Source organism: Crotalus tigris, unplaced genomic scaffold (genome assembly GCF_016545835.1).
Source record: "Crotalus tigris isolate CLP2741 ecotype Arizona unplaced genomic scaffold, ASM1654583v1 scf7180000023839.35808, whole genome shotgun sequence".
Lineage (NCBI taxonomy): Eukaryota > Metazoa > Chordata > Lepidosauria > Squamata > Viperidae > Crotalus > Crotalus tigris.
In genome coordinates this window covers 8,073-30,805 of record NW_024100219.1, presented here as the reverse complement: position 1 = coordinate 30,805, position 22,733 = coordinate 8,073, and the positions used below count along the sequence as shown (strand labels likewise).

General features: G+C 56.1%; 2 protein-coding genes across 4 annotated transcripts; one reads left to right on the top strand and one right to left on the bottom strand.

Annotated features, from left to right (window-relative positions):
* The first annotated feature begins 2,113 nt into the window (after positions 1-2,113).
* On the top strand, positions 2,114-22,048 carry LOC120298390 (hemoglobin subunit beta-2-like). 3 transcript variants are annotated; one of them, XM_039322129.1, is made up of 3 exons: positions 2,114-2,281; positions 2,392-2,614; positions 21,829-22,048. In XM_039322129.1, the coding sequence occupies exons 1-3, from the start codon at positions 2,190-2,192 to the stop codon at positions 21,955-21,957; spliced, it is 444 nt and encodes a 147-aa protein (XP_039178063.1). In that variant the 5' UTR covers positions 2,114-2,189; the 3' UTR covers positions 21,958-22,048. The 3 variants fall into 3 exon arrangements, with proteins under 3 accessions (XP_039178063.1, XP_039178064.1, XP_039178065.1); XM_039322130.1 differs by lacking the exon at positions 21,829-22,048 and adding an exon at positions 2,985-3,210; XM_039322131.1 differs by lacking the exons at positions 2,114-2,281; positions 2,392-2,614 and adding exons at positions 21,099-21,246; positions 21,357-21,468 and having other exon boundaries at positions 21,829-22,024.
* LOC120298391 (hemoglobin subunit beta-2-like) lies at positions 11,568-21,237 on the bottom strand. The gene is made up of 4 exons (XM_039322132.1): positions 21,181-21,237; positions 12,385-12,535; positions 12,163-12,274; positions 11,568-11,792 (listed from the first exon to the last, which is right to left on the bottom strand). The coding sequence occupies exons 2-4, from the start codon at positions 12,474-12,476 to the stop codon at positions 11,664-11,666; spliced, it is 333 nt and encodes a 110-aa protein (XP_039178066.1). The 5' UTR covers positions 12,477-12,535; positions 21,181-21,237; the 3' UTR covers positions 11,568-11,663.
* Positions 22,049-22,733: the final 685 nt, after the last annotated feature.

Genomic DNA, 22,733 nt, shown 5'->3' with positions numbered 1-22,733 from the left:
TGGAAGGACAAGTCTTCTTTGGCGAAAAGCCTCTGTTGTAAATCTCGATGCCTTAAGCCGCACACGAATCGGTCCCTCAGTCATTCTTCGAGGTCCTTGAACTCGCAGTGCTTGGCAGCCTTCCTCAATGCGGCGATGTACTCTTTGGCCGACTCTCCGGATCGTTGATCCCTCTGCTCGAAGGTGTGGCGCCATGCGATGACGGACATCTTGGGCTGGAAGTGCTCCTTCAGTAGCTTCTTTAGATCTGCGTAGCTGACAGACTCTAATGGAACTGGTGCTGCAATGTTCTCTGCGATTTCGAAGGCGTCTTGACCGCAGACACAAAGCAGGGTGGCAGCCTTCAAGCTATCTTCCCTCACTTGGTTCACCTTGAAGTAGTTCTCCACCCTGGCTACGTAGGACTCCCACCGCTCTGGATGTGAGATGTCGAACTCCGAAAGCCTTCCAACCTTTGCCATTTTCAGGAGACGGGTTGTAGTTGTAGTTCTCAGGTTTTCTTTATTCTGTGTTCAGCTTACAGATAGAAGGCTTCAGCAGCGCCCAAAAGCTCCCAGCCTCTTATATAGGCATTTCCCAGGTCAGTGTGTTACTTTTCCCGCGCCAGCACCCGCGCATGCGCACGGGCGCTGGCGACAGCCTGTCTGGTCCCGGGCAGCTTTGCACCTGCCCGGGACTGCCTGCAAACGCCCCCAGCCCGTTTGCAAGGCTCGGGACATAACAGGTACCTTGCTCAATAGTAGTAACTATTGAATCCTAGTGGATAATCCCTTAAATATGAGCCAGCAGTGTGCTGCAGCTACCAAAAAAGCCAACTCAGTGCTAGGCTGCATTAACAGAGGGAGAGAATCAAGATGATGTGAAGCGTTAATACCACTTTACAATGTCTTGGTAAGGCCACACTTGGAATACTGCATCCAGTTTTGGTCACCACGATGTAAAAAAGATGTTGAGACACTAGAAAGAGTACAGAGAAGAGCAACAAAGATGATTAGGGGACTGGAGGCTAAAGCATGTAAGGAACGGTTGCTGGAATTGGCTATGGCTAGTTTAATGAAGAGAAGGATGAGGGGGGGACAGGATAGCAGTCTTCCAGTATCTCAGCGGCTGCCCACAAAGAAGAGGGAATTAAGCTATTCTCCAAAGCCCCTGAAGCCAGGACAAGAAGCCACGGGTCGAAACTAACCAAGGAGAGAAGCAACCTGGAACTAAGGAGAAACTTCCTGACAGTCAGAACAATTAACCAGTGGAACCACCTGCCTCCAGAAGCAGTAAATGCTCCAACACTGGAAGTTTTTAAGAAGAGACTGGACAGCCATTTGTCCGAAATGGTCTAGGGTTTCCTGCCTGAGCAGGGGGTTGGACTAGATACCCTCCAAGGTCCCTTCCAAGTTTATTATTATGATTAATTCTCTCTCATCATTATTAATCCCCCATGGGAGGGGGGATCATGATGGGGCAGAAAGGAAGCTGGCGATTGACACGCTCCCCTCTCCAAGGTCTACATCCGTGTTTCTCAAACTTGGCAACTCCGACAGCTGCGGAGTCCCCTCGCCGACAGTCGCCCTTTGCAGCCCCCTCCCCTGGCTGAGGGAAAGGCGTCGCCCCCCGCCAAGCCCCGGGTCCCCTCCTGCCCCCCCCCTGGGGCGAGGCGAGCTTGTCCCGGGCTGCGGCCCCGGCCGGGGAGGGCTCCGTTGCCAGGAGGTGTCCCCCCCCCGCCTCCCCCTCAAGGCCAGCAGCCTCCCCGGACGGTCTCCGAGGAGCGGAAGGGCAGACTCGCTCCTCGGCCAGGTTAACGGGTCGGGTCGGCTGCAACTGGGCTCAGACGCGGACCTGGCGTTGCCGGTCCAGGAAAGGCGCAGCACATCCAGTCGCGTCCCGGACACGAGTCCAGCGCTGAAGTGCGCCGAGGAGCCTCGCCGGGGCCTGGGGCCGGCCGGGGCGCTCCTGCGCCGAGGAAGCTGGAGCAGGACGGGGGAGAGCGGCCTTCTGCGCGCCCCCCCCCCGACAGAGAGGGAGGGAGGGAGGGAGGGGATGGGAGGCGGCGGGTCCGGGCGAGGCCCGCTCCGGGTAGGCGGGGCTGCGGGGCGCAGGGTATAAAAGTTGGCCCCGAGGTCCGGGCTCAGCTCGCTCCCTCCTCCTCCTCGTCGCCGACCGTCTCTCCAGCGCTCCGTCCTCCAGCAGCCAGCATGGTGCACTGGACGCCCGTACAGAAGCAGCTGATCACCGCCCTCTGGAGCGAGGTGGACGTGCTCGCAGTGGACGTTGCCAGCCTCGGGAGGTAAGAGCTGCGGCCGGGCCGGGGGAGGGCAGGGCAGGCCCCGCAGGGACCCCCCCCCACCGTCTCCTCTTCCTCCTCCCCCCTTTCTCTCTCCCTCCCTCCCCTGGCAGACTGCTGGTGGTGTACCCCTGGACCCAGCGCTACTTCGCCGACTTCGGGAACCTCTCCGGCCCCAGCGCCATCTCCGCCAACCCCCTGGTCAGGGCCCGCGGGAAGAAGGTGCTGAGCACCTTCGGGGAGGCCGTCAAGAACATTGACAGCATCAAGGAGACCTTCTCCAAGCTGAGTGAGCTGCACTACGAGAACCTGCACGTGGACCCCGAGAACTTCAGGGTGAGGTGGAACCCCCCCCCCGCCTCCCTCCCGGGCTGGGCACCTCCTCTCCTTGGCACCAGGGCAGCCTTTTCCGGCTGGGTCCTGCCCTGAAATGGCGGCAGTGGCCCCGTTCAGGGCCAGGAAGGAGCCAAAAGTCTCCCAGGAGAGGGACCGCTGTCCGGTCACAGGGCTGACCTGGATCAGAGGGACAATTGATTGGCGCAGTCCAGGAGGGAAAGGTGGAGCGTCTGAATATGTCCACTGCTCCTTCTGGGTTCCGTGTCAGGGCGGGGGCAGGGGTGGGGCGGGGGGGGGGGGTCAAAGGGCAGGGATGCCAGCCAAGGCTCCTCTTGCAGCAGGTGTCAGTCCCCCCCCTCCTCTCTTCCAGCTTCTGGGCGACATCCTCGTCATTGTCCTGGCCGGCCACCATGGGGAATAGTTTACCCCCAGCACCCACGCCGCCTTTCAGAAGCTGACCAATGTGGTGGCCCACGCCTTGGCCTACCGCTACCACTAGACCTCCCAGTAGGCATGGCAGCCGCCTGCCCCCCCTCGCCATGCCTGGAGCCCCTCCTAGCCCACGGATGACGCAATAAAAGTTCTCCCCAGAACAAGCAGAATGTTGTGCTTTTGTGGTCCTGGGAGGGAGACTGGGGGGAGGAGAGCAGTCTTGCTGGGTCACCCGAAGCCCCCCCCCCGCCTGACCCCAGGGAAGCACAGTTGGGGGCTGAGGGAAAGGAACAGAATTTCTTTGGGGCAAAGCCATTTGCTGAACTCACTGAACTCTGCAGTTTCTGGGGGGGGGTGTTCTTCCTTTGCTGGGGGAGGGGTCCGTTTCTAGAGCCCCCATCCTCCTCCACCCCAAGCTTTGGAGGTTAAGAAAGGAAATGGGACTTCAACCCAGAAAGTGGGGAGGGGAACCTTAATTATTTCTTACATGGGGGGGGAGAGCACAATAAATTGACACAACTTGCTAAGATCTCACTGCCCCCCCCCCAATATTCACCAAATTTAGCTCATGCAGGCCTGGGGGGGAGGGGGCTTTGGGGAAAGAGCAGAAGATGCCGGCAACAGAGCTAATGGGGAGGCTGGGAGAGGCGGGGGAGGGGGAGATCAGCTGGCCTAACCTGCTCCGTGTCCAGTGGGGAACGGAGCAGGGTGCCACACAGACAGAGGCCCTGCTCAAAGCCCACCCTTCTCAAGCCCTCTTGTGGGGCTCAGAGGCAGGAGGGCAGGGAAGCAGGTTGGGGAGCCCCTCCCCCAAGGAAACGACCCCCTTCGGTTTCCCCACGGCTGAACCCAGGCGCAATAGCCTTGCCTTCCAGAAGCATTGATGTATTTATTAGATGCGACTCAACCCCGGGAGCCCCCACACAACAATGCAGCAATAGCAACAATAACGGCCCTTAACAACAATCCCATAAACAGCACACAGAAAACTCCACCTTTGGGGCCTCCCAGCCTGCCCCAAGGCATGTGGGAAGAGCCCTGTCTTCATGGGGGTGGAGGGGGGGGCTGTTGCATCCTAAGGGCAGGAGGAGAGTTGCAAGGAAGCCGCCATGCTGCCTGGCTCCACCAGGGGGCAGCCTTTGAGGGAAGGGGAGGGAACTTGACACAGGTTGGCAGGGGGGGCATCCAAAGAGAGGGAAGGGAGGCAGGGGGGTGGGAGTGGGCAGAGACCCCCCTGCTTCAGTGGCCGCCCTTCCTAGGACCCTCCCCACCTGCCTTTTGCCCAAGGGGGCAGAGAGGACGCTAGAGGGACCCTCCTTCCTCCTCGCCCCAGGCTAAAACCTGCAAAGAATGATTGCAGGAACCGGGAATGTCACTTTTAACGAAGAGAAGGACAGGATAGCAGTCTTCCAATATCTGAGGGGCTGCCCCAAAGAAGAGGGAGTCAAGCTCTTCTCCAGAGACCCTGAAGAAGCCGGGACAAGAAGCAACGGAGGGAAACTCACCAAGGAGAGAACCAAACTTAGAAATATCAAATAAGAAGAAACTTCCTGACAGGGAGAACAATCAGTGGAAAGACGTTTCCTGCAAGAGTTGTCGCTGGAGGTTTCCAAGGAAAGACTGGACAGCCACCTGTCTGGGAGGGTCTAGGCCAGGGGTAGGCAACCTTGGCTCTTTTATGACTCCTGGACTTCAACTCCCAGAATTCCTGAGCCAGCTATGCTGGGAGTTGAAGTCCACGAGTCATAAAAGAGCCAAGGTTGCCTACCTCTGGTCTAGGCTCTCCTGTTTGAGCAGGGGGCTGGACTAGAAGACCTCCAAGGTCCCTCCCAGCACTTACTCTTCCTGGGCCAGAGACTCATCCCTCCCTCCTTCCCTCCACCATGCTCAGACCCAGGGGGGCTGGGCACCAGCAGGGCTCCTCTGCCAGCCCCCCCCCTTGTTCCCCGGAGGGCCCACCTGCTGGGATCCTTTCCCCCTGGGGGCTGCTCAAGGTCTGTGGTGGGAACGGGTTGCCTGGCTGCTCCTGTCCCCGTGCTGGGAAGCCCTGGGACTGTGTGCCCGCACCCATCCTGCAGGGAAGCCTTGCTGCCCAGGCCGAGGGCCCCGTAATGGCAAGATTGGGGGGGGTTCTTGAGGGTGCCCCCTGGAGAATCAGCCTTCCCGGCCAGCTTCCTTTTGCCTTGAGCCTCAACCCCTATTGGGAGCACCTGGCTGGCTTTCGTTTGGACTCCAGGCCGGTCGGGTCTTCGCTTGTCTTTGGTTCTGGATAATTCCTGGCAGAGTGTGGCTGTGGGTCTGTGGGCTGTTGCTATTCCTAAGGGTTGAAGAACTCTGGCTGTCGTTTCCGTCACCCCCGTTTGTATCTGGTACGATTAGTGTTTACTCAGTGGTCGGCTGTGTGGTGCGTTGTGGTTTGGGTGCTGTCAGAATACAAAGATTCTCAGAGAGCTGTTGTGGAGAAAGGCGCCAGGCAGCCATTTCTCCTCCACTTTTCTTTGCGTTGTGGTGCTGCAGGAAGTCCTGCCCCCCCTCTGAAGAGGGCCTGGAGGCAGCTCCTTTGTGTGTGGTGGTGGGGGGTTAATTGCGAAGCTGAGGATCTGGTCTGTGTGCGTAGGATGGCGGCAGACGTGGGTTTCCAGCTCTCTGTTGTCCCGTTTCCTTACAGGTCGAGGTTGAGGGATGGGAGTCCATTGTCTATTTCCTCTTTGTGTGTGAACTTATCCCAGGGAATGTGTTACTGAGGGTTATGGAGGGGGGGGTGTTTCCTCAATTTGGGAACGTTTCATGATGACACAGGAGTCATTGACATAAGCGTGTCCAGAATCTTGGTTGGGTAGTGGGTAGGGCTATGGATTCGAGTCACTGCATGGCTGCTTCTGCTATTGGGCCTGATATGGGGAATCCCACCGGGGTGCCTTGTACTTGCTTATAGATTTTCCTGTTGAATTTGAAGTAGGTGTTGAGGCTTCCCATTGAACCTGGGAAAGTACTGGCAAAAATGTTGGAATAGACAACATCACTACCAGATGGAGCTGTAGCTGGCTGGCAAACCATACTCAACGAGTAGTCCTCAGGGGCACCACATCCACATGGAGAGAAGCAAGCAGTGTGTACCACAAGGCTCCGTCTTAGGTCCAGCCCTCCTGAACACCTTCATCAATGACTTAGATGAGGGAATTGAAGGGGAACTCATCAAATCTGCAGATGACACCAAACTGGCAGGAGTAGCCAACACCTCAGAAGACAGGATTCAAAAAGATCCTGATAAACTGGAACAAAGGGCCCTAACCAACAAAATGAGTTTCAATGTGGAGAAAAGCAAAGTTTCAAAATACTTAGGCAGGAAAAATCAAAGATATAAGTACAGATTAGGTGAGACCAGGCTCAAAAACAGCAACTGTGAGAGGGACCTTGGAGTCCTAGTTGGCGATCCCTTGACCATGAGCCAGCCGTGTGCAGCAGCAGCCAAAAAAGCTAATACAATCCTGGGTTGCATAAACAGAGGCATAGAATTATAATCACACATTAGTATCACTTTATAAAACCTAGGTAAAACCAGACTGGAATGCTGCATTCAATTTTGGTCACCACATTACAAAAAAGATGTTGAGACTTGGAAAAAAATGCAGAGAAGAGCAACTAGGATGATTAAAGGCCTGGAGAGTAAAACATACGAAGAACGGCTGCAGGATTTGGCTCTGGCTATTCCAGAGAAAGACAGAGACAGAGAAAGACAGCATACTAAAAAGCAGAGACATCACCCTGCCAACAAAAGTGTGTATAGTCCAGGCCATGGTTTTCCCAGTTCCAATGTATGGCTGTGAAAGTTGGACCATAAGAAAGGCTGAGCGCCAAAGAATGGAGGCCTTTGAACTCTGGTGCTGGAGAAGACTCCTGCGAGTCTTCTCCAGCACCACAGGAGTCTTCTCCAGCACCAGTCTTCTTCAACTCCCAGAATTCCTCAGCCAGCCATACTGAGGGAAAGGGAGGTTTCCCAGCTGAGCCATGCTGGCTCAGGAATTCTGGAAGTTGAAGTCCACGAGTCATGAGGGGGCCTTAGTTCCCCCATGCTGGCTTAGGAATTGTGGGAGTTGAAGTCCATGAGTCATGAAGGGGCCATAGTTCCCTCATGCTGGCTTAGGAATTGTGGGAGTTGAAGTCCATGAGTCATGAAGGGGCCATAGTTCCCTCATGCTGGCTTAGGAATTCTGGGAGTTGAAGTCCATGAGTCATGAAGGGGCCATAGTTCCCTCATGCTGGCTTAGGAATTCTGGGAGTTGAAGTCCAGGAGTCATAAAAGAGCCAAGGCTGCCTCCCCCTGGCCTAGACCCTTTCTGGAGGGTCCCAACTAACACATGGTTCTGAGATGATGGCCACTCCAACTCCCTGGGCAGTGGTGGGATTCAAATCTGAGAACAACAGGTTCTCTGTGTGGATGCTGCTTCTGGAAGTCCATTCTGGGCCTGGGCAACCAAAAAATAGCTACCAGTTCTGCCAAAGTGGGGCGAACTGGTTGAATCCCACCACTGTCACTGGGTCACCCTGACTTGCTCCCCTCTCTCCTCTTCTTCCAAGAATTCAACAGGATGCCCAGATTGCCCGCAACAACAACCCTGTGGAGTAGGCTGGGTTCAGTTGAAGGTGGAACCGCATCTACATGGAGGGAAGTGTGTAGTGGGGTGCCCCAGGGCTCTGTTCTGGGCCCAGTACTCTTCAACATCTTCATCAACGATTTGGACGAGGGGATAGATGGGGAAACCATCAAATTTGCTGATGACACCAAGCTGGCAGGAATAGCCAACACTCCAGAAGACAGGCTTAGGATACAGGAGGATCTGGACAGACTTGAACACTGGGCGCTATCTAATAACATGAAATTCAATGGTGAAAAAAGCAAGGTTCTACATTTAGGCAAGAAAAACCAAATGCACAGGTATAGTATAGGGGGTACTGTTGAGTCCTTCGCGGAAGGCAAGACACGAGAAGCAGTTGTAGTTCTCAGGTTTTCTTTATTCTGTGTTCAGCTTACAGATAGAAGGCTTCAGCAGCGCCCAAAAGCTCCCAGCCTCTTATATAGGCATTTCCCACGTCAATGTGTTACTTTTCCCGCGCCAGCACCCGCGCATGCGCACAGGCGCCGGCGACAGCCTGTCTGGTCCCGGGCAGCTTTGCACCTGCCCGGGACTGCCTGCAAACGCCCCGAGCCCGTTTGCAAGGCTCGGGACATAACACCCCTTTCCCCCGGGCTAAAACTACTACCAAAATACAATCATTTTTTATTCAGTATTCTACTCCCCAGTGCTCCTACTGTTAATTGGCTTTTGTTTAGCCAGCAATGTTATGTAATCCTGCCCGGGACTGCCTGCAAACGCCCCAAGCCCGTTTGCAAGGCTCGGGACATAACAGGTACCTTGCTCAATAGTAGTAACTATTGAATCCTAGTGGATAATCCCTTAAATATGAGCCAGCAGTGTGCTGCAGCTGCCAAAAAAGCCAACTCAGTGCTAGGCTGCATTAACAGAGGGAGAGAATCAAGATTATGTGAAGCGTTAATACCACTTTACAATGTCTTGGTAAGGCCACACTTGGAATCCTGCATCCAGTTTTGGTCACCACGATGTAAAAAAGATGTTGAGACTCTAGAAAGAGTACAGAGAAGAGCCACAAAGATGATTAGGGGACTGGAGGCTAAAGCATGTAAGGAACGGTTGCTGGAATTGGCTATGTCTAGTTTAATGAAGAGAAGGATGAGGGGGGGGACAGGATAGCAGTCTTCCAGTATCTCAGCGGCTGCCCACAAAGAAGAGGGAATTAAGCTATTCTCCAAAGCCCCTGAAGGCAGGACAAGAAGCCACGGGTGGAAACTAAACAAGGAGAGAAGCAACCTGGAACTAAGGAGAAACTTCCTGACAGTCAGAACAATTAACCAGTGGAACAATCTGCCTGCAGAAGCGGTGAATGCTCCAACACTGGAAGTTTTTAAGAAGAGACTGGACAGCCATTTGTCCGAAATGGTATAGGGTTTCCTGCCTGAGCAGGGGGTTGGACTAGATGACCTCCAAGGTCAACCCCCCACCACCACACACAAAGGAGCTGCCTCCAGTCCCTCTTTGGGGGGGGCAGGACCCCCTGCAGCACCACAATGCAGAGAAAAGTGGAGGAGAAATGCCTGCCTGGCGCCTTTCTCCACAACAGCTCTCTGAGAAACTTTGTATTCCGACAGCACCAAAACCACAACGCACCACACAGCCGACCACTGAGTAAACACTAATCCTACCAGATACAAACGGGGGTGACAGAAATGACAGCCAGAGTTCTCCAACCCTTAGGAATAGCAACAGCCCACAGACCCACAGCCACACTCTGCCAGGAATTATCCAGACCCAAAGACAAGCGAAGACCCGACCGGCCTGGAGTCCAAACGAAAGCCAGCCAGGTGCTCCCAATAGGGGTTGAGGCTCAAGGCAAAAGGAAGCTGGCCGGGAAGGCTGATTCTCCAGGGGGCACCCTCAAGAACCCCCCCAATCTTGCCATTACGGGGCCCTCGGCCTGGGCAGCAAGGCTTCCCTGTAGGATGGGTGCGGGCACACAGTCCCAGGGCTTCCCAGCACGGGGACAGGAGCAGCCAGGCAACCCGTTCCCACCACAGACCTTGAGCAGCCCCCAGGGGGAAAGGATCCCAGCAGGTGGGCCCTCCGGGGGGGGGGGAACAAGGGGGGGCGGCTGGCAGAGGAGCCCTGCTGGTGCCCAGCCCCCCTGGGTCTGAGCATGGTGGAGGGAAGGAGGGAGGGATGAGTCTCTGGCCCAGGAAGAGTAAGTGCTGGGAGGGACCTTGGAGGTCTTCTAGTCCAGCCCCCTGCTCAAACAGGAGAGCCTAGACCAGGGGTAGGCAACCTTGGCTCTTTTATGACTCGTGGACTTCAACTCCCAGCATAGCTGGCTCAGGAATTCTGGGAGTTGAAGTCCACGAGTCATAAAAGAGCCAAGGTTGCCTACCCCTGGCCTAGACCATCCCAGACAGGTGGCTGTCCAGTCTTTCCTTGGAAACCTCCAGCGACAACTCTTGCAGGAAACGTCTTTCCACTGATTGTTCTCCCTGTCAGGAAGTTTCTTCTTATTTGATATTTCTAAGTTTGGTTCTCTCCTTGGTGAGTTTCCCTCCGTTGCTTCTTGTCCCGGCTTCTTCAGGGTCTCTGGAGAAGAGCTTGACTCCCTCTTCTTTGGGGCAGCCCCTCAGATATTGGAAGACTGCTATCCTGTCCTTCTCTTCGTTAAAAGTGACATTCCCGGTTCCTGCAATCATTCTTTGCAGGTTTTAGCCTGGGGCGAGGAGGAAGGAGGGTCCCTCTAGCGTCCTCTCTGCCCCCTTGGGCAAAAGGCAGGTGGGGAGGGTCCTAGGAAGGGCGGCCACTGAAGCAGGGGGGTCTCTGCCCCACTCCCACCCCCCTGCCTCCCTTCCCTCTCTTTGGATGCCCCCCCTGCCGACCTGTGTCAAGTTCCCTCCCCTTCCCTCAAAGGCTGCCCCCTGGTGGAGCCAGGCAGCATGGCGGCTTCCTTGCAACTCTCCTCCTGCCCTTAGGATGCAACAGCCCCCCCCCCTCCACCCCCATGAAGACAGGGCTCTTCCCACATGCCTTGGGGCAGGCTGGGAGGCCCCAAAGGTGGAGTTTTCTGTGTGCTGTTTATGGGATTGTTGTTAAGGGCCGTTATTGTTGCTATTGCTGCATTGTTGTGTGGGGGCTCCCGGGGTTGAGTCGCATCTAATAAATACATCAATGCTTCTGGAAGGCAAGGCTATTGCGCCTGGGTTCAGCCGTGGGGAAACCGAAGGGGGTCGTTTCCTTGGGGGAGGGGCTCCCCAACCTGCTTCCCTGCCCTCCTGCCTCTGAGCCTCACAAGAGGGCTTGAGAAGGGTGGGCTTTGAGCAGGGCCTCTGTCTGTGTGGCACCCTGCTCAGTTCCCCACTGGACACGGGGCAGGTTAGGCCAGCTGATCTTCCCCTCCCCCGCCTCTCCCAGCCTCCCCATTAGCTCTGTTGCCAGCATCTTCTGCTCTTTCCCCAAAGCCCCCCTCCCCCCAGGCCTGCATGAGCTAAATTTGGTGAATATTGGAGGGGGGGCAGTGAGATCTTAGCAAGTTATGTCAATTTATTGTGCTCTCCCCCCCCCATGTAAGAAATAATTAAGGTTCCCCTCCCCAATTTCTGGGTTGAAGTCCCATTTCCTTTCTTAACCTCCAAAGCTTGGGGTGGAGGAGGATGGGGGCTCTAGAAACGGACCCCTCCCCCAGCAAAGGAAGAACACCCCCCCCCGAAACTGCAGAGTTCAGTGAGTTCAGCTAATGGCAGAACTGTTGCTTCTCCAGCCCCGACTTTGCCCCAAAGAAATCCTGTTCCTTTCCCTCAGCCCCCAACTGTGCTTCCCTGGGGTCAGGCGGGGGGGGGGCTTCGGGTGACCCAGCAAGACTGCTCTCCTCCCCTCAGTCTCCCTCCCAGGACCACAAAAGCACAACATTCTGCTTGTTCTGGGGAAACTTTTATTGCGTCATCCGTGGGCTAGGAGGGGCTCCAGGCATGGCGAGGGGGGGCAGGCGGCTGCCATGCCTACTGGGAGGTCTAGTGGTAGCGGTAGGCCAAGGCGTGGGCCACCACATTGGTCAGCTTCTGAAAGGCGGCGTGGGTGCTGGGGGTAAACTCTTTCCCATGGTCGCCGGCCAGGACAATGATGAGGACGTTGCCCAGAAGCTGGAAGAGAGGAGGGGGGGGGACTGACACCTGCTGCAAGAGGAGCCTTGGCTGGCATCTCTGCCCTTTGCCCCCCCCCGCCCCACCCCTGCCCCCGCCCTGACACGGAACCCAGAAGGAGCAGTGGACATGTTCAGACGCTCCACCTTTCCCTCCTGGACTGCGCCAATCAATTGTCCCTCTGATCCAGGTCAGCCCTGTGACCGGACAGCGGTCCCTCTCCTGGGAGACTTTTGGCTCCTTCCTGGCCCTGAACGGGGCCACTGCCGCCATTTCAGGGCAGGACCCAGCCGGAAAAGGCTGCCCTGGTGCCAAGGAGAGGAGGTGCCCAGCCCGGGAGGGAGGCGGGGGGGGGGGGGTTCCACCTCACCCTGAAGTTCTCGGGGTCCACGTCCAGGGGGTTGGCGGAGGTGGCGCTGGGGCCAGAGAGGTTCCCGAAGTGGGCGAAGTAGCGCTGGGTCCAGGGGTACACCACCAGCAGTCTGCCAGGGGAGGGAGGGAGAGAGAAAGGGGGGAGGAGGAGGAGGAGACGGTGGGGGGGGGTCCCTGCGGGGCCTGCCCTGCCCTCCCCCGGCCCGGCCGCAGCTCTTACCTCCCGAGGGTGGCAGCGTCCACTTCGAGCACGTCCACCTCGCTCCAGAGGGCGGTGATCAGCTGCTTCTGTACGGGCGTCCAGTGCACCATGCTGGCTGCTGGAGGACGGAGCGCTGGAGAGACGGTCGGCGACGAGGAGGAGGAGGGAGCGAGCTGAGCCCGGACCTCGGGGCCAACTTTTATACCCTGCGCCCCGCAGCCCCGCCTACCCGGAGCGGGCCTCGCCCGGACCCGCCGCCTCCCATCCCCTCCCTCCCTCCCTCCCTCTCTGTCGGGGGGGGGCGCGCAGAAGGCCGCTCTCCCCCGTCCTGCTCCAGCTTCCTCGGCGCAGGAGCGCCCCGGCCGGCCCCAGGCCCCGGCGAGGCTCCTCGGCGCACTTCAGCGCTGGGCTCGTGTCCGGGACGCGACTGGATGTGCTGCGCCTTTCCTGGACCGGCAACGCCAGGTCCGCGTCTGAGCCCAGTTGCAGCCGACCCGACCCGTTAACCTGGCCGAGGAGCGAGTCTGCCCTTCCGCTCCTCGGAGACCGTCCGGGGAGGCTGCTGGCCTTGAGGGGGAGGCGGGGGGGGGACTCCTCCTGGCAACGGAGCCCTCCCCGGCCGGGGCCGCAGCCCGGGACAAGCTCGCCTCGCCGCAGAGAGGGGGGGCAGGAGGGGGACCCGGGGCTCGGCGGGGGGCGACGCCTTTCCCTCAGCCAGGGGAGGGGGCTGCAAAGGGCGACTGTCGGCGAGGGGACTCCGCAGCTGTCGGAGTTGCCAAGTTTGAGAAAAACGGATGTAGACCTTGGAGAGGGGAGCGTGTCAATCGCCAGCTTCCTTTCTGCCCCATCATAATCCCCCCTCCCATGGGGGATTAATAATGATGAGAGAGAATTAATCATAATAATAAACTTGGAAGGGACCTTGGAGGGCATCTAGTCCAACCCCCTGCTCAGGCAGGGAACCCTGTACCATTTCAGACAAATGGCTGTCCAGTCTCTTCTTAAAAACTTCCAGTGTTGGAGCATTTACTGCTTCTGGAGGCAGGTTGTTCCACTGGTTAATTGTTCTGACTGTCAGGAAGTTTCTCCTTAGTTCCAGGTTGCTTCTCTCCTTGGTTAGTTTCCACCCGTGGCTTCTTGTCCTGCCTTCAGGGGCTTTGGAGAATAGCTTAATTCCCTCTTCTTTGTGGGCATCCGCTGAGATACTGGAAGACTGCTATCCTGTCCCCCCCCTCATCCTTCTCTTCATTAAACTAGCCATAGCCAATTCCAGCAACCGTTCCTTACATGCTTTAGCCTCCAGTCCCCTAATCATCTTTGTTGCTCTTCTCTGTACTCTTTCTAGAGCAGTGGTTCTCAACCTTTCTAATGCCGTGACCCCATAATACAGTTCCCCATGTTGTGGTGACCCCCAAGTAGGTGTGGCCACCAATAAGAGGGAGTAGGACAGCTAGGGAAAAGGGAACAAAATGGTGGACAGCATGGTTTGGCGACCCCCATGAAATGGTCGTTCGACCCCAAATGGGGTCCCGACCCACAGGTTGAGAACCACTGTTCTAGAGTCTCAACATCTTTTTTACATCGTGGTGACCAAAACTGGATGCAGTATTCCAAGTGTGGCCTTACCAAGACATTGTAAAGTGGTATTAATGCTTCACATAATCTTGATTCTCTCCCTCTGTTAATGCAGCCTAGCACTGAGTTGGCTATTTTGGCAGCTGCAGCACACGGCTGGCTCATATTTAAGGGATTATCCACTAGGATTCAATAGTTACTACTATTGATCAAGGTACCTGTTATGTCCCGAGCCTTGCAAACGGGCTTGAGGCGTTTGCAGGCAGTCCCGGGCAGGTGCAAAGCTGCCCGGGACCAGACAGGCTGTCGCCAGCGCCCGTGCACATGCGCGGGTGCTGGCGCGGGAAAAGTAACACATTGACGTGGGAAATGCCTATATAAGAGGCTGGGAGCTTTTGGGCGCTGCTGAAGCCTTCTATCTGTAAGCTGAACACAGAATAAAGAAAACCTGAGAACTACAACTGCTTCTGGTGTCTTGCCTTCCGCGAAGGACTCAACACTGGCGACGAGGATGGGATGCCCAGCCTCTTATATAGGCATTTCCCAGGTCAATGTGTTACTTTTCCCGCGCCAGCACCCGCGCATGCGCACAGGCGCTGGCGACAGCCTGTCTGGTCCCGGGCAGCTTTGCACCTGCCCGGGACTGCCTGAAAACGCCCCGAGCCCGTTTGCAAGGCTCGGGACATAACACCCCTTTCCCCCGGGCTAAAACTACTACCAACATACAATCATTTTTTATGCAGTATTCTACTCCCCAGTGCTCCTACTGTTAATTGGCTTTTGTTTAGCCAGCAATGTTATGTAATCCTCTAAGTACTTAGGAGATTTCCTTGCTCTCTGTGACCTTCTCAGTTCTGGGTTTCTGACAGGTGTTCCCTGACTGAGGGGTGACGTGAGCCTGTTCCCTTTATCATGCCTTGGTACCTTCCAAGGACTTTGCCCCAATGCCTGGCCTGCTTGGTTGCCCACCGGGTTCGTCAGGCCAGGGCTTCTGTCACTTTGTGACCTGGTTGACCCGCCTAGCTGTAGGCCCTCGGGCCCCTTGAAGTGATAGCCACTGCTGGGCGTCTCTATAGAACCTCCTAGGTCCATCCAAGACCTGTCAGGAGGCTGTCCAATCCCTAAGCCCCGTTCTGTGTCCGGGCTCGTGTGGGTCTCTGTACCTTCCCAAAACTCAGTTACTCCCTGATTTGGGCTAGAGGTGTTGCTGTCGGGACTTGGTTCCTCGACCACCTCCCTGTAAGTTTGACCCCCTGTAGGATTAGAGGTAAGGTCAGGCCAACTCTGGGGATTGTGTGCCAGCTCTCTTTCGGGGAATGATTTGTTGGGATGCTCCCGGGTATCCTCCGTGACTGGAGTGTTGTGTGATGTGTGTGGAAAGTGAGTATGCCCCTGGGGTGACTCCCTGGCTGGAGTAGGCGTGAGTGCCTGTTGTGTGGGTAAGCTCCATGAATTCCTTTTCGGAGCACTTGCGGAAGCTTGATATGGGCCGTCAGTGGCTCCATCAGTGGAGATGGGCAGCAACTCGTGCCCTTCCCTTTGCTCCAAAGGGTCCCCCTCCCCCCCTGGAAAAGACCCAGGAGTCTCAGATGGAAGATCCCGCCTAGGGCGGAGTTGGTCGATGTCCCTGCGCAGGACACGACCGTTGTCCAGGGCTACCTTGTAGGATAGAGGACCTGTGACCCTGGAAACAGAAGCGGGGACCCATGTATGACCAGGCCCGTAATTGCGAGCCCAAACCGGGGCACCCACAAGTAGTTGTCTAGGTGCCCTAGGATGTGAGGTAGATGAAGGCAGTCTGTCCGGATGCAACCGGTCAAGTTTAGTAGTACGTTGACGCCCCCAGCGAAGTTCAGCTGGGCTTCTCCCTGTAGAAGTGGACGGTGTGGTGCGATAAGAAAGGAGAAAGTCAGCCAACCTGTGGTGCCAGTCCCCATAGGTGAGTCTTTTCAAGGCGTCCTTTGTGATGCGCACCATGCGTTCAGCCATACCGTTGGTGGACGGGTGGAAGGGTGCAGACGTGGCATGACGAATCATGTTAGCCTATAAGAAAGCTTGGAATTCGGAGGAAGTGAATTGAGGGCCGTTGTCAGACACAATGACATCAGGAAGCCCGTGTGCAGCAAAAATCCCCCTCAGTACCTGAATAGTCTTTGCAGTGGTGGTGGATGAGACAGGTACAACCTCAAGCCATTTTGAATGGCTGTCAACAAGGACCAAGAAGAACTGGCCCTGAAAGGGCCCAGCGTAGTCAATGTGCACCCTAGACCAAGGGGACTGCGTGTCCTCCCATCTATGCACAGGAGCTTGGGGCATCTCTGGGCGAGATCGCTGGCACAGGTGGCATGCATGCACCTTAGCCTCAATGTCCTTATCTAAACCAGGCCACCACAAGTGGCCGCGCGCAAGAGCCTTCATACGAACAATGCCAGGGTGACCTTCGTGGAGGGACTCTAAGACCCTAGTCCTCATTGAGGTGGGACTGACAACTCTGTTTCCCCAAAGCAGACAACCCTGAGAAGTGGACAACTCGTTCCTTTTGGACCAGAAACTCTGAAACTCAGGATAGGGCAGTGCTCAGGCCATCCAGACAAAACCCAGGAAAGGACACGTGAAAGTGTGTGATCTGTGCCTGCTTCAGCTGCAACATCCCTGGCATTAAGAGGGAGCTCGGGCAAGGCCTGGATGGATAGAATGTTGACAGCTGGCGCAGGGTCAGCTTCTACTACTGGCAGGGGCAATCTACTGAGGCCATCAGCATGGCCCATTTCTTTCCCAGGATTGTGAAGGAAAAATCATATGCAGACAAAAAAATAGACCACCTAAGCATTCTAGGGGAAATGATTTGGGGAGTCTGCTTACGTGTGGTAAACAGTCCCAGCAGAGGCTTATGGTCAGTGAAGACCGTGAAATGCCTGCCATAGAGAAAATCATGGAATTTTTTAATTCCAGCAACAACAGCCAGAGCCTCCCTGTCTATCTGAGCGTAGTTGCGCTCAGCAGAAGACAATGTTCTGGAGTAATATGCAACATGAACCTGAGTTCCATCAGACCTGAGGTGGCTCAGGACAGCTCCTACCCCATAAGGGGAAGCATCACAAGCGATGCACACAGGAAGGGACTCATTGAAGTGTGCAAGTACACTGTTAGAAGTGAGTAAGGCCTTGACCTCATTGAAACTAGCCTCATGTGTTTGTGACCACTGCCACACTGCCTGTTTATCTAATAGCCTGTGAAGAGGCTCAGCTACACTAGCCTTATGTGGAAGAAAGGAATTGTAGAAATTCAGAAGGCCCAGAAAGGCCTGTAGTTCGGCCTTAGACTTTGGCCTAGGGGCATGCATAATAGCTTTTAGTTTGGATTCAGCAGAGTGAATCCCAGCAGCATCAATTTTGAACCCCAGGAAATCAGTAGAAGGCACCCAATTTTGCATTTGTCCTTTTTAAGTTTGAGGCCTGTTTTCCTGAACCTTGACAGGACAGCCCTCAGCCTTTCAGCTAAATTGTCTGTGGAGTCTCCTGCAATTAAGACATCATCAAAGTAGGGGCAAACCCCTGGTATACCCCGTAGTGTGTCTTCCATTACGCTTTGGAAAATCCCAGGAGCGACATTCACTCCAAACTGTAGCCTTTTTACCTTAAAGGCCCCTCTGTGGGTCACAATAGTCTGAGCTATGGCAGCATCATCATCAACAGGCAGCTGTTGATATGCTTGAGCTAGGTCAAGCTTTGCAAAAACACGCCCCCCCTTGAGGGAGGACAGGATATGATTGACCACAGGAACAGGATAGGCATGTTGCTGCAATGCCTTATTAAGAGCGCATTTGTAATCAGCACAAATGCGAATGTGCTCATTTGCCTTTAGAGGCGTGATAATGGGGATCTCCCAAGGACTGGAATCAACAGGTTCTAGAATTCCCTGTTGGATCAGTTTGTCCAACTCAGTGTCAATTTTACTCTTTAAAGCAAAAGGGACCCTTCTTGCTTTAATTCTAATGGGAGTGACAGTGGGGTCTAACTTTAAGGACACAGGGGGTCCTTTGAATGTGCCCAGCTGGGGGCTGAAAACATCTGCAAATTCTTTGCAGACTTCCTGTAGGTCGAGTGTTTGTAAGCTGTTGAGCCCTGTGACGTGTATCCCCAAGGCTTCAAACCAATCGAGTCCTATGAGACTCGTTCGTTCACCCCCTACTCCTAATAGGTCTAGTGGACCTTCAAAATTCTTATACTGTACGTTAAGGGTGGCCTCCCCCTTAACACACACTCTCGAATTTTGAAAGTCTGTTAACACAATGTCTGAAGGCCTTAATTTAGCCTGAGTTCCACTGCCGTAACAAATCTTCCTAAATGTATGTAAGGATATGATTGAAAGGGCAGACCCCGTGTCTAGTTCCATAGTTAATGGAACCCCTTGTAGCTTCACCTTGAGTGACAGCTTTTTCTTGATGGGCTTGTGTGTGTCTGTCCTGAAGATGCTCCTTCGCGAAGTGCAAAAACCTACCCTATTCTGGCTGGGGACCCTGGTACCTTTCAGGCGCAGTTCTTCCTGAGGTTGTACCTTTCGTCGGCCCAGACACACAGCTGCAATGTGTCCTTGTTTTCCACAGGCCCGGCAGGTAGCGGAGCGGAACTTGCAGTCGGTTCTCCTGTGGCAACCTCCACAGCCGATGCACTTGAGCGGAGCTGAAGAGCTTCCCTTCTGATTCCCTTCCTTCGTGGGGTGGAGACGGTCGACTTCCTCGTCCGGATCCTCTTCGGAGTTCCCTTGGATGTCTTCTTGGTGCACGGATGCGACATCTGGACTGTTCCTGATCGGCCGCATGTTCTTGACGGTGCCGCCTGCTGCTGCTTCTCGGTGACCTCTCTTAAGGCATCTTGGGAGGACAAGTCTTCTTTGGCGAAAAGCCTCTGTTGTAGATCTCGATGCCTTAACCCGCACACGAATCGGTCCCTTAGTCGTTCTTCGAGGTCCTTGAACTCGCAGTGCTTGGCGGCCTTCCTCAATGCGGCGATGTACTCTTTGGCCGACTCTCCGGATCGTTGATCCCTCTGCTCATCCTCTCCGCGATGACGGACATCTTGGGCTGGAAGTGCTCCTTCAGTAGCTTCTTTAGATCTGCGTAGCTGACAGACTCTAATGGAACTGGTGCTGCAAGGTTCTCTGCGATTTCGAAGGCGTCTTGACCGCAGACACAAAGCAGGGTGGCAGCCTTCAAGCTATCTTCCCTCACTTGGTTCACCTTGAAGTAGTTCTCCACCCTGGCTACGTAGGACTCCCACCACTCTGGATGTGAGACGTCGAACTCCGAAAGCCTTCCAACCTTTGCCATTTTCAGGAGACGGGTTTATCAGCCAGCCTACCCCTGAATGCGCACTGGATTGGCAGGTAGCTGCCGAGTCAACGCCGTTCCGCCGCTCAGGACTCACTTGGGTAAGCTTACACCTTTTCCTTTCCAGGCGATGTAAGGCATCCCATCCTCGTCGCCAGTGTTCTTCGCGGAAGGCAAGACACGAGAAGCAGTTGTAGTTCTCAGGTTTTTTTTATTCTGTGTTCAGCTTACAGATAGAAGGCTTCAGCAGCGCCCAAAAGCTCCCAGCCTCTTATATAGGCATTTCCCAGGTCAGTGTGTTACTTTTCCCGCGCCAGCACCCGCGCTGCCGACAGCCTGTCTGGTCCCGGACAGCTTTGCACCTGCCCGGGACTGCCTGCAAACGCCCCAAGCCCGTTTGCAAGGCTCGGGACATAACAGGTACCTTGCTCAATAGTAGTAACTCTTGAATCCTAGTGGATAATCCCTTAAATATGAGCCAGCAGTGTGCTGCAGCTGCCAAAAAAGCCAACTCAGTGCTAGGCTGCATTAACAGAGGGAGAGAATCAAGATGATGTGAAGCGTTATTACCACTTTACAATGTCTTGGTAAGGCCACACTTGGAATCCTGCATCCAGTTTTGGTCACCACGATGTAAAAAAGATGTTGAGACTCTAGAAAGAGTACAGAGAAGAGCCACAAAGATGATTAGGGGACTGGAGGCTAAAGCATGTAAGGAACGGTTGCTGGAATTGGCTATGTCTAGTTTAATGAAGAGAAGGATGAGGGGGGGACAGGATAGCAGTCTTCCAGTATCTCAGGGGCTGCCCACAAAGAAGAAGGAATTACACTATTCTCCAAAGCCCCTGAAGGCAGGACAAGAAGCCACGTGGAAACTAAACAAGGAGAGAAGCAACCTGGAACTAAGGAGAAACTTCCTGACAGTCAGAACAATTAACCAGGGGAACCACTTGCCTCCAGAAGCAGTAAATGCTCCAACACTGGAAGTTTTTAAGAAGAGACTGGACAGCCATTTGTCTGAAATGGTACAGGGTTCCCTGCCTGAGCAGGGGGTTGGACTAGATGCCCTCCAAGGTCCCTTCCAAGTTTATTATTATTATTAATTCTCTCTCATCATTATTAATCCCCCATGGGAGGGGGGATTATGATGGGGCAGAAAGGAAGCTGGCGATTGACACGCTCCCCTCTCCAAGGTCTACATCCGTGTTTCTCAAACTTGGCAACTCCGACAGCTGCGGAGTCCCCTCGCCGACAGTCGCCCTTTGCAGCCCCCTCCCCGGCTGAGGGAAAGGCGTCGCCCCCCACCGAGCCCCGGGTCCCCTCCTGCCCCCCCCGCTCTGGGGCGAGGCGAGCTTGTCCCGGGCTGCGGCCCCGGCCGGGGAGGGCTCCGTTGCCAGGAGGAGTCCCCCCCACGCCTCCCCCTCAAGGCCAGCAGCCTCCCCGGACGGTCTCCGAGGAGCGGAAGGGCAGACTCGCTCCTCGGCCAGGTTAACAGGTCGGGTCGGCTGCAACTGGGCTCAGACGCGGACCTGGCGTTGCCGGTCCGGGAAAGGCGCAGCACATCCAGTCGCGTCCCGGACACGAGCCCAGCGCTGAAGTGCGCCGAGGAGCCTCGCCGGGGGATAGGCCGGGGCGCTTCTGCGCCGAGGAAGCTGGAGCAGGACAGGGGAGAGCGGCCTTCTGTGCCCCCCCCGACAGAGAGGGAGGGAGGGAGGGGATGGGAGGCGGCGGGTCCGGGCGAGGCCCGCTCCGGGTAGGTGGGGCTGCGGGGCGCAGGGTATAAAAGTCGGCCCCGAGGTCCGGGCTCAGCTCCCTCCCCCCCCCTCCTCCTCCTCCTCCTCGTCGCCGACCGTCTCTCCAGCGTTCCATCCTCCAGCAGCCAGCATGGTGCACTGGATGCCCGAAGAGAAGCAGCTGATCACCGCCCTCTGGAGCAAGGTGGACGTGCCCGAAGTCGGCGCTGCCACCCTCGGGAAGTAAGAGCTGCGGCCGGGCCGGGGGAGGGCAGGGCAGGCCCCGCAGGGACCCCCCCCCACCGTCTCCTCCTCCTCCTCCCCCCTTTCTCTCTCCCTCCCTCCCCTGGCAGACTGCTGGTGGTGTACCCCTGGACCCAGCGCTTCTTCGCCCACTTCGGGAACCTCTCCGGCCCCAGCGCCATCTACGCCAACCCCCTGCACGTGGACCCCGAGAACTTCAGGGTGAGGTGGAACCCCCCCCTGCCTCCCTCCCGGGATGGGCACCTCCTCTCCTTGGCACCTGGCCGCCGGGCAGCCTTTCCTGGCTGGGTCCTGCCCTGAAATGGGGGCAGTGGCCCCGTTCTGAGCAGGGCCGGGAAGGAGCAAAAGTCTCCCGTTTCCCAGGAGAGGGACCCGTGTCCGGTCCCAGGGCTGACCTGGGTCAGAGGGACAATTGATTGGCGCAGTCCAGGAGGGAAAGAAGGAGCGTCTGAACACGTCCACTGCTTCTCCTGGGTTCCGTGTGGGGGGGGGGCAAAGGGCAGAGATGCCAGCCAAGGCTCCTTGCAGCAGGTGTCAGTTCCCCCCCCTCCTCTCTTCCAGCTTCTGGGCAACATCCTCATCATTGTCCTGGCCGGCCACCATGGGAAAGAGTTTACCCCCAGCACCCACGCCGCCTTTCAGAAGCTGACCAATGTGGTGGCCCACGCCTTGGCCTACCGCTACCACTAGACATCCCAGTAGGCATAGCAGCCGCCTGCCCCCCCTCGCCATGCCTGGAGCCCCTCCTAGCCCTCGGATGATGCAATAAAAGTTCTCCCCAGAACAAGCAGAATGTTGTGCTTTTGTGGTCCTGGGAGGGAGACTGGGGGGAGGAGAGCAGTCTTGCTGGGTCACCCGAAGCCCCCCCCCCCCGCCTGACCCCAGGGAAGCACAGTTGGGGGCTGAGGGAAAGGAACAGGATTTGTTTGGGGCAAAGCCATTTGCTGAACTCACTGAACTCTGCAGTTTCTGGGGGGGGAGTGCGTTCTTCCTTTACTGGGGGAGGGGTCCGTTTCTAGAGCCCCCATCCTCCTCCACCCCAAGCTTTGGACTTCAACCCAGAAACTGGGGAGGGGAACCTTAATTATTTCTTCCATGGAGAGCGAGCACAATAAATTGACACAACTTGCTAAGATCTCACTGCCCCCCCCCCAATATTCACCAAACTTAGCTCATGCAGGCCTGGGGGGGAGGGGTTTGAGGAAAGGGCAGAAGATGCCGGCAACAGAGCTAATGGGGAGGCTGGGAGAGGCGGGGGAGGGGAGATCAGCTGGCCTAACCTGCCCCGTGTCCAGTGGGGAACTGAGCAGGGTGCCACACAGACAGAGGCCCTGCTCAAAGCCCACCCTTCTCAAGCCCTCTTGTGGGGCTCAGAGGCAGGAGGGCAGGGAAGCAGGTTGGGGAGCCCCTCCCCCAAGGAAGTGACCCCCTTCGGTTTCCCCACAGCTGAACCCAGGCGCAACAGC

Bases quoted from the DNA above. Each gene is read 5' to 3' on its own strand.
- LOC120298390 (XM_039322129.1), top strand. From the start codon at position 2,190: ATGGTGCACTGGACGCCCGTACAGAAGCAGCTGATCACCGCCCTCTGG. The intron at 2,282-2,391 runs GTAAGAGCTGCG...CTCCCCTGGCAG, and splicing joins GACGTTGCCAGCCTCGGGAG to ACTGCTGGTGGTGTACCCCT. The intron at 2,615-21,828 runs GTGAGGTGGAAC...CCTCTCTTCCAG, and splicing joins TGGACCCCGAGAACTTCAGG to CTTCTGGGCAACATCCTCAT.
- LOC120298391 (XM_039322132.1), bottom strand. From the start codon at position 12,476: ATGGTGCACTGGACGCCCGTACAGAAGCAGCTGATCACCGCCCTCTGG. The intron at 12,275-12,384 runs GTAAGAGCTGCG...CTCCCCTGGCAG, and splicing joins GACGCTGCCACCCTCGGGAG to ACTGCTGGTGGTGTACCCCT. The intron at 11,793-12,162 runs GTGAGGTGGAAC...CCTCTCTTCCAG, and splicing joins TGGACCCCGAGAACTTCAGG to CTTCTGGGCAACGTCCTCAT.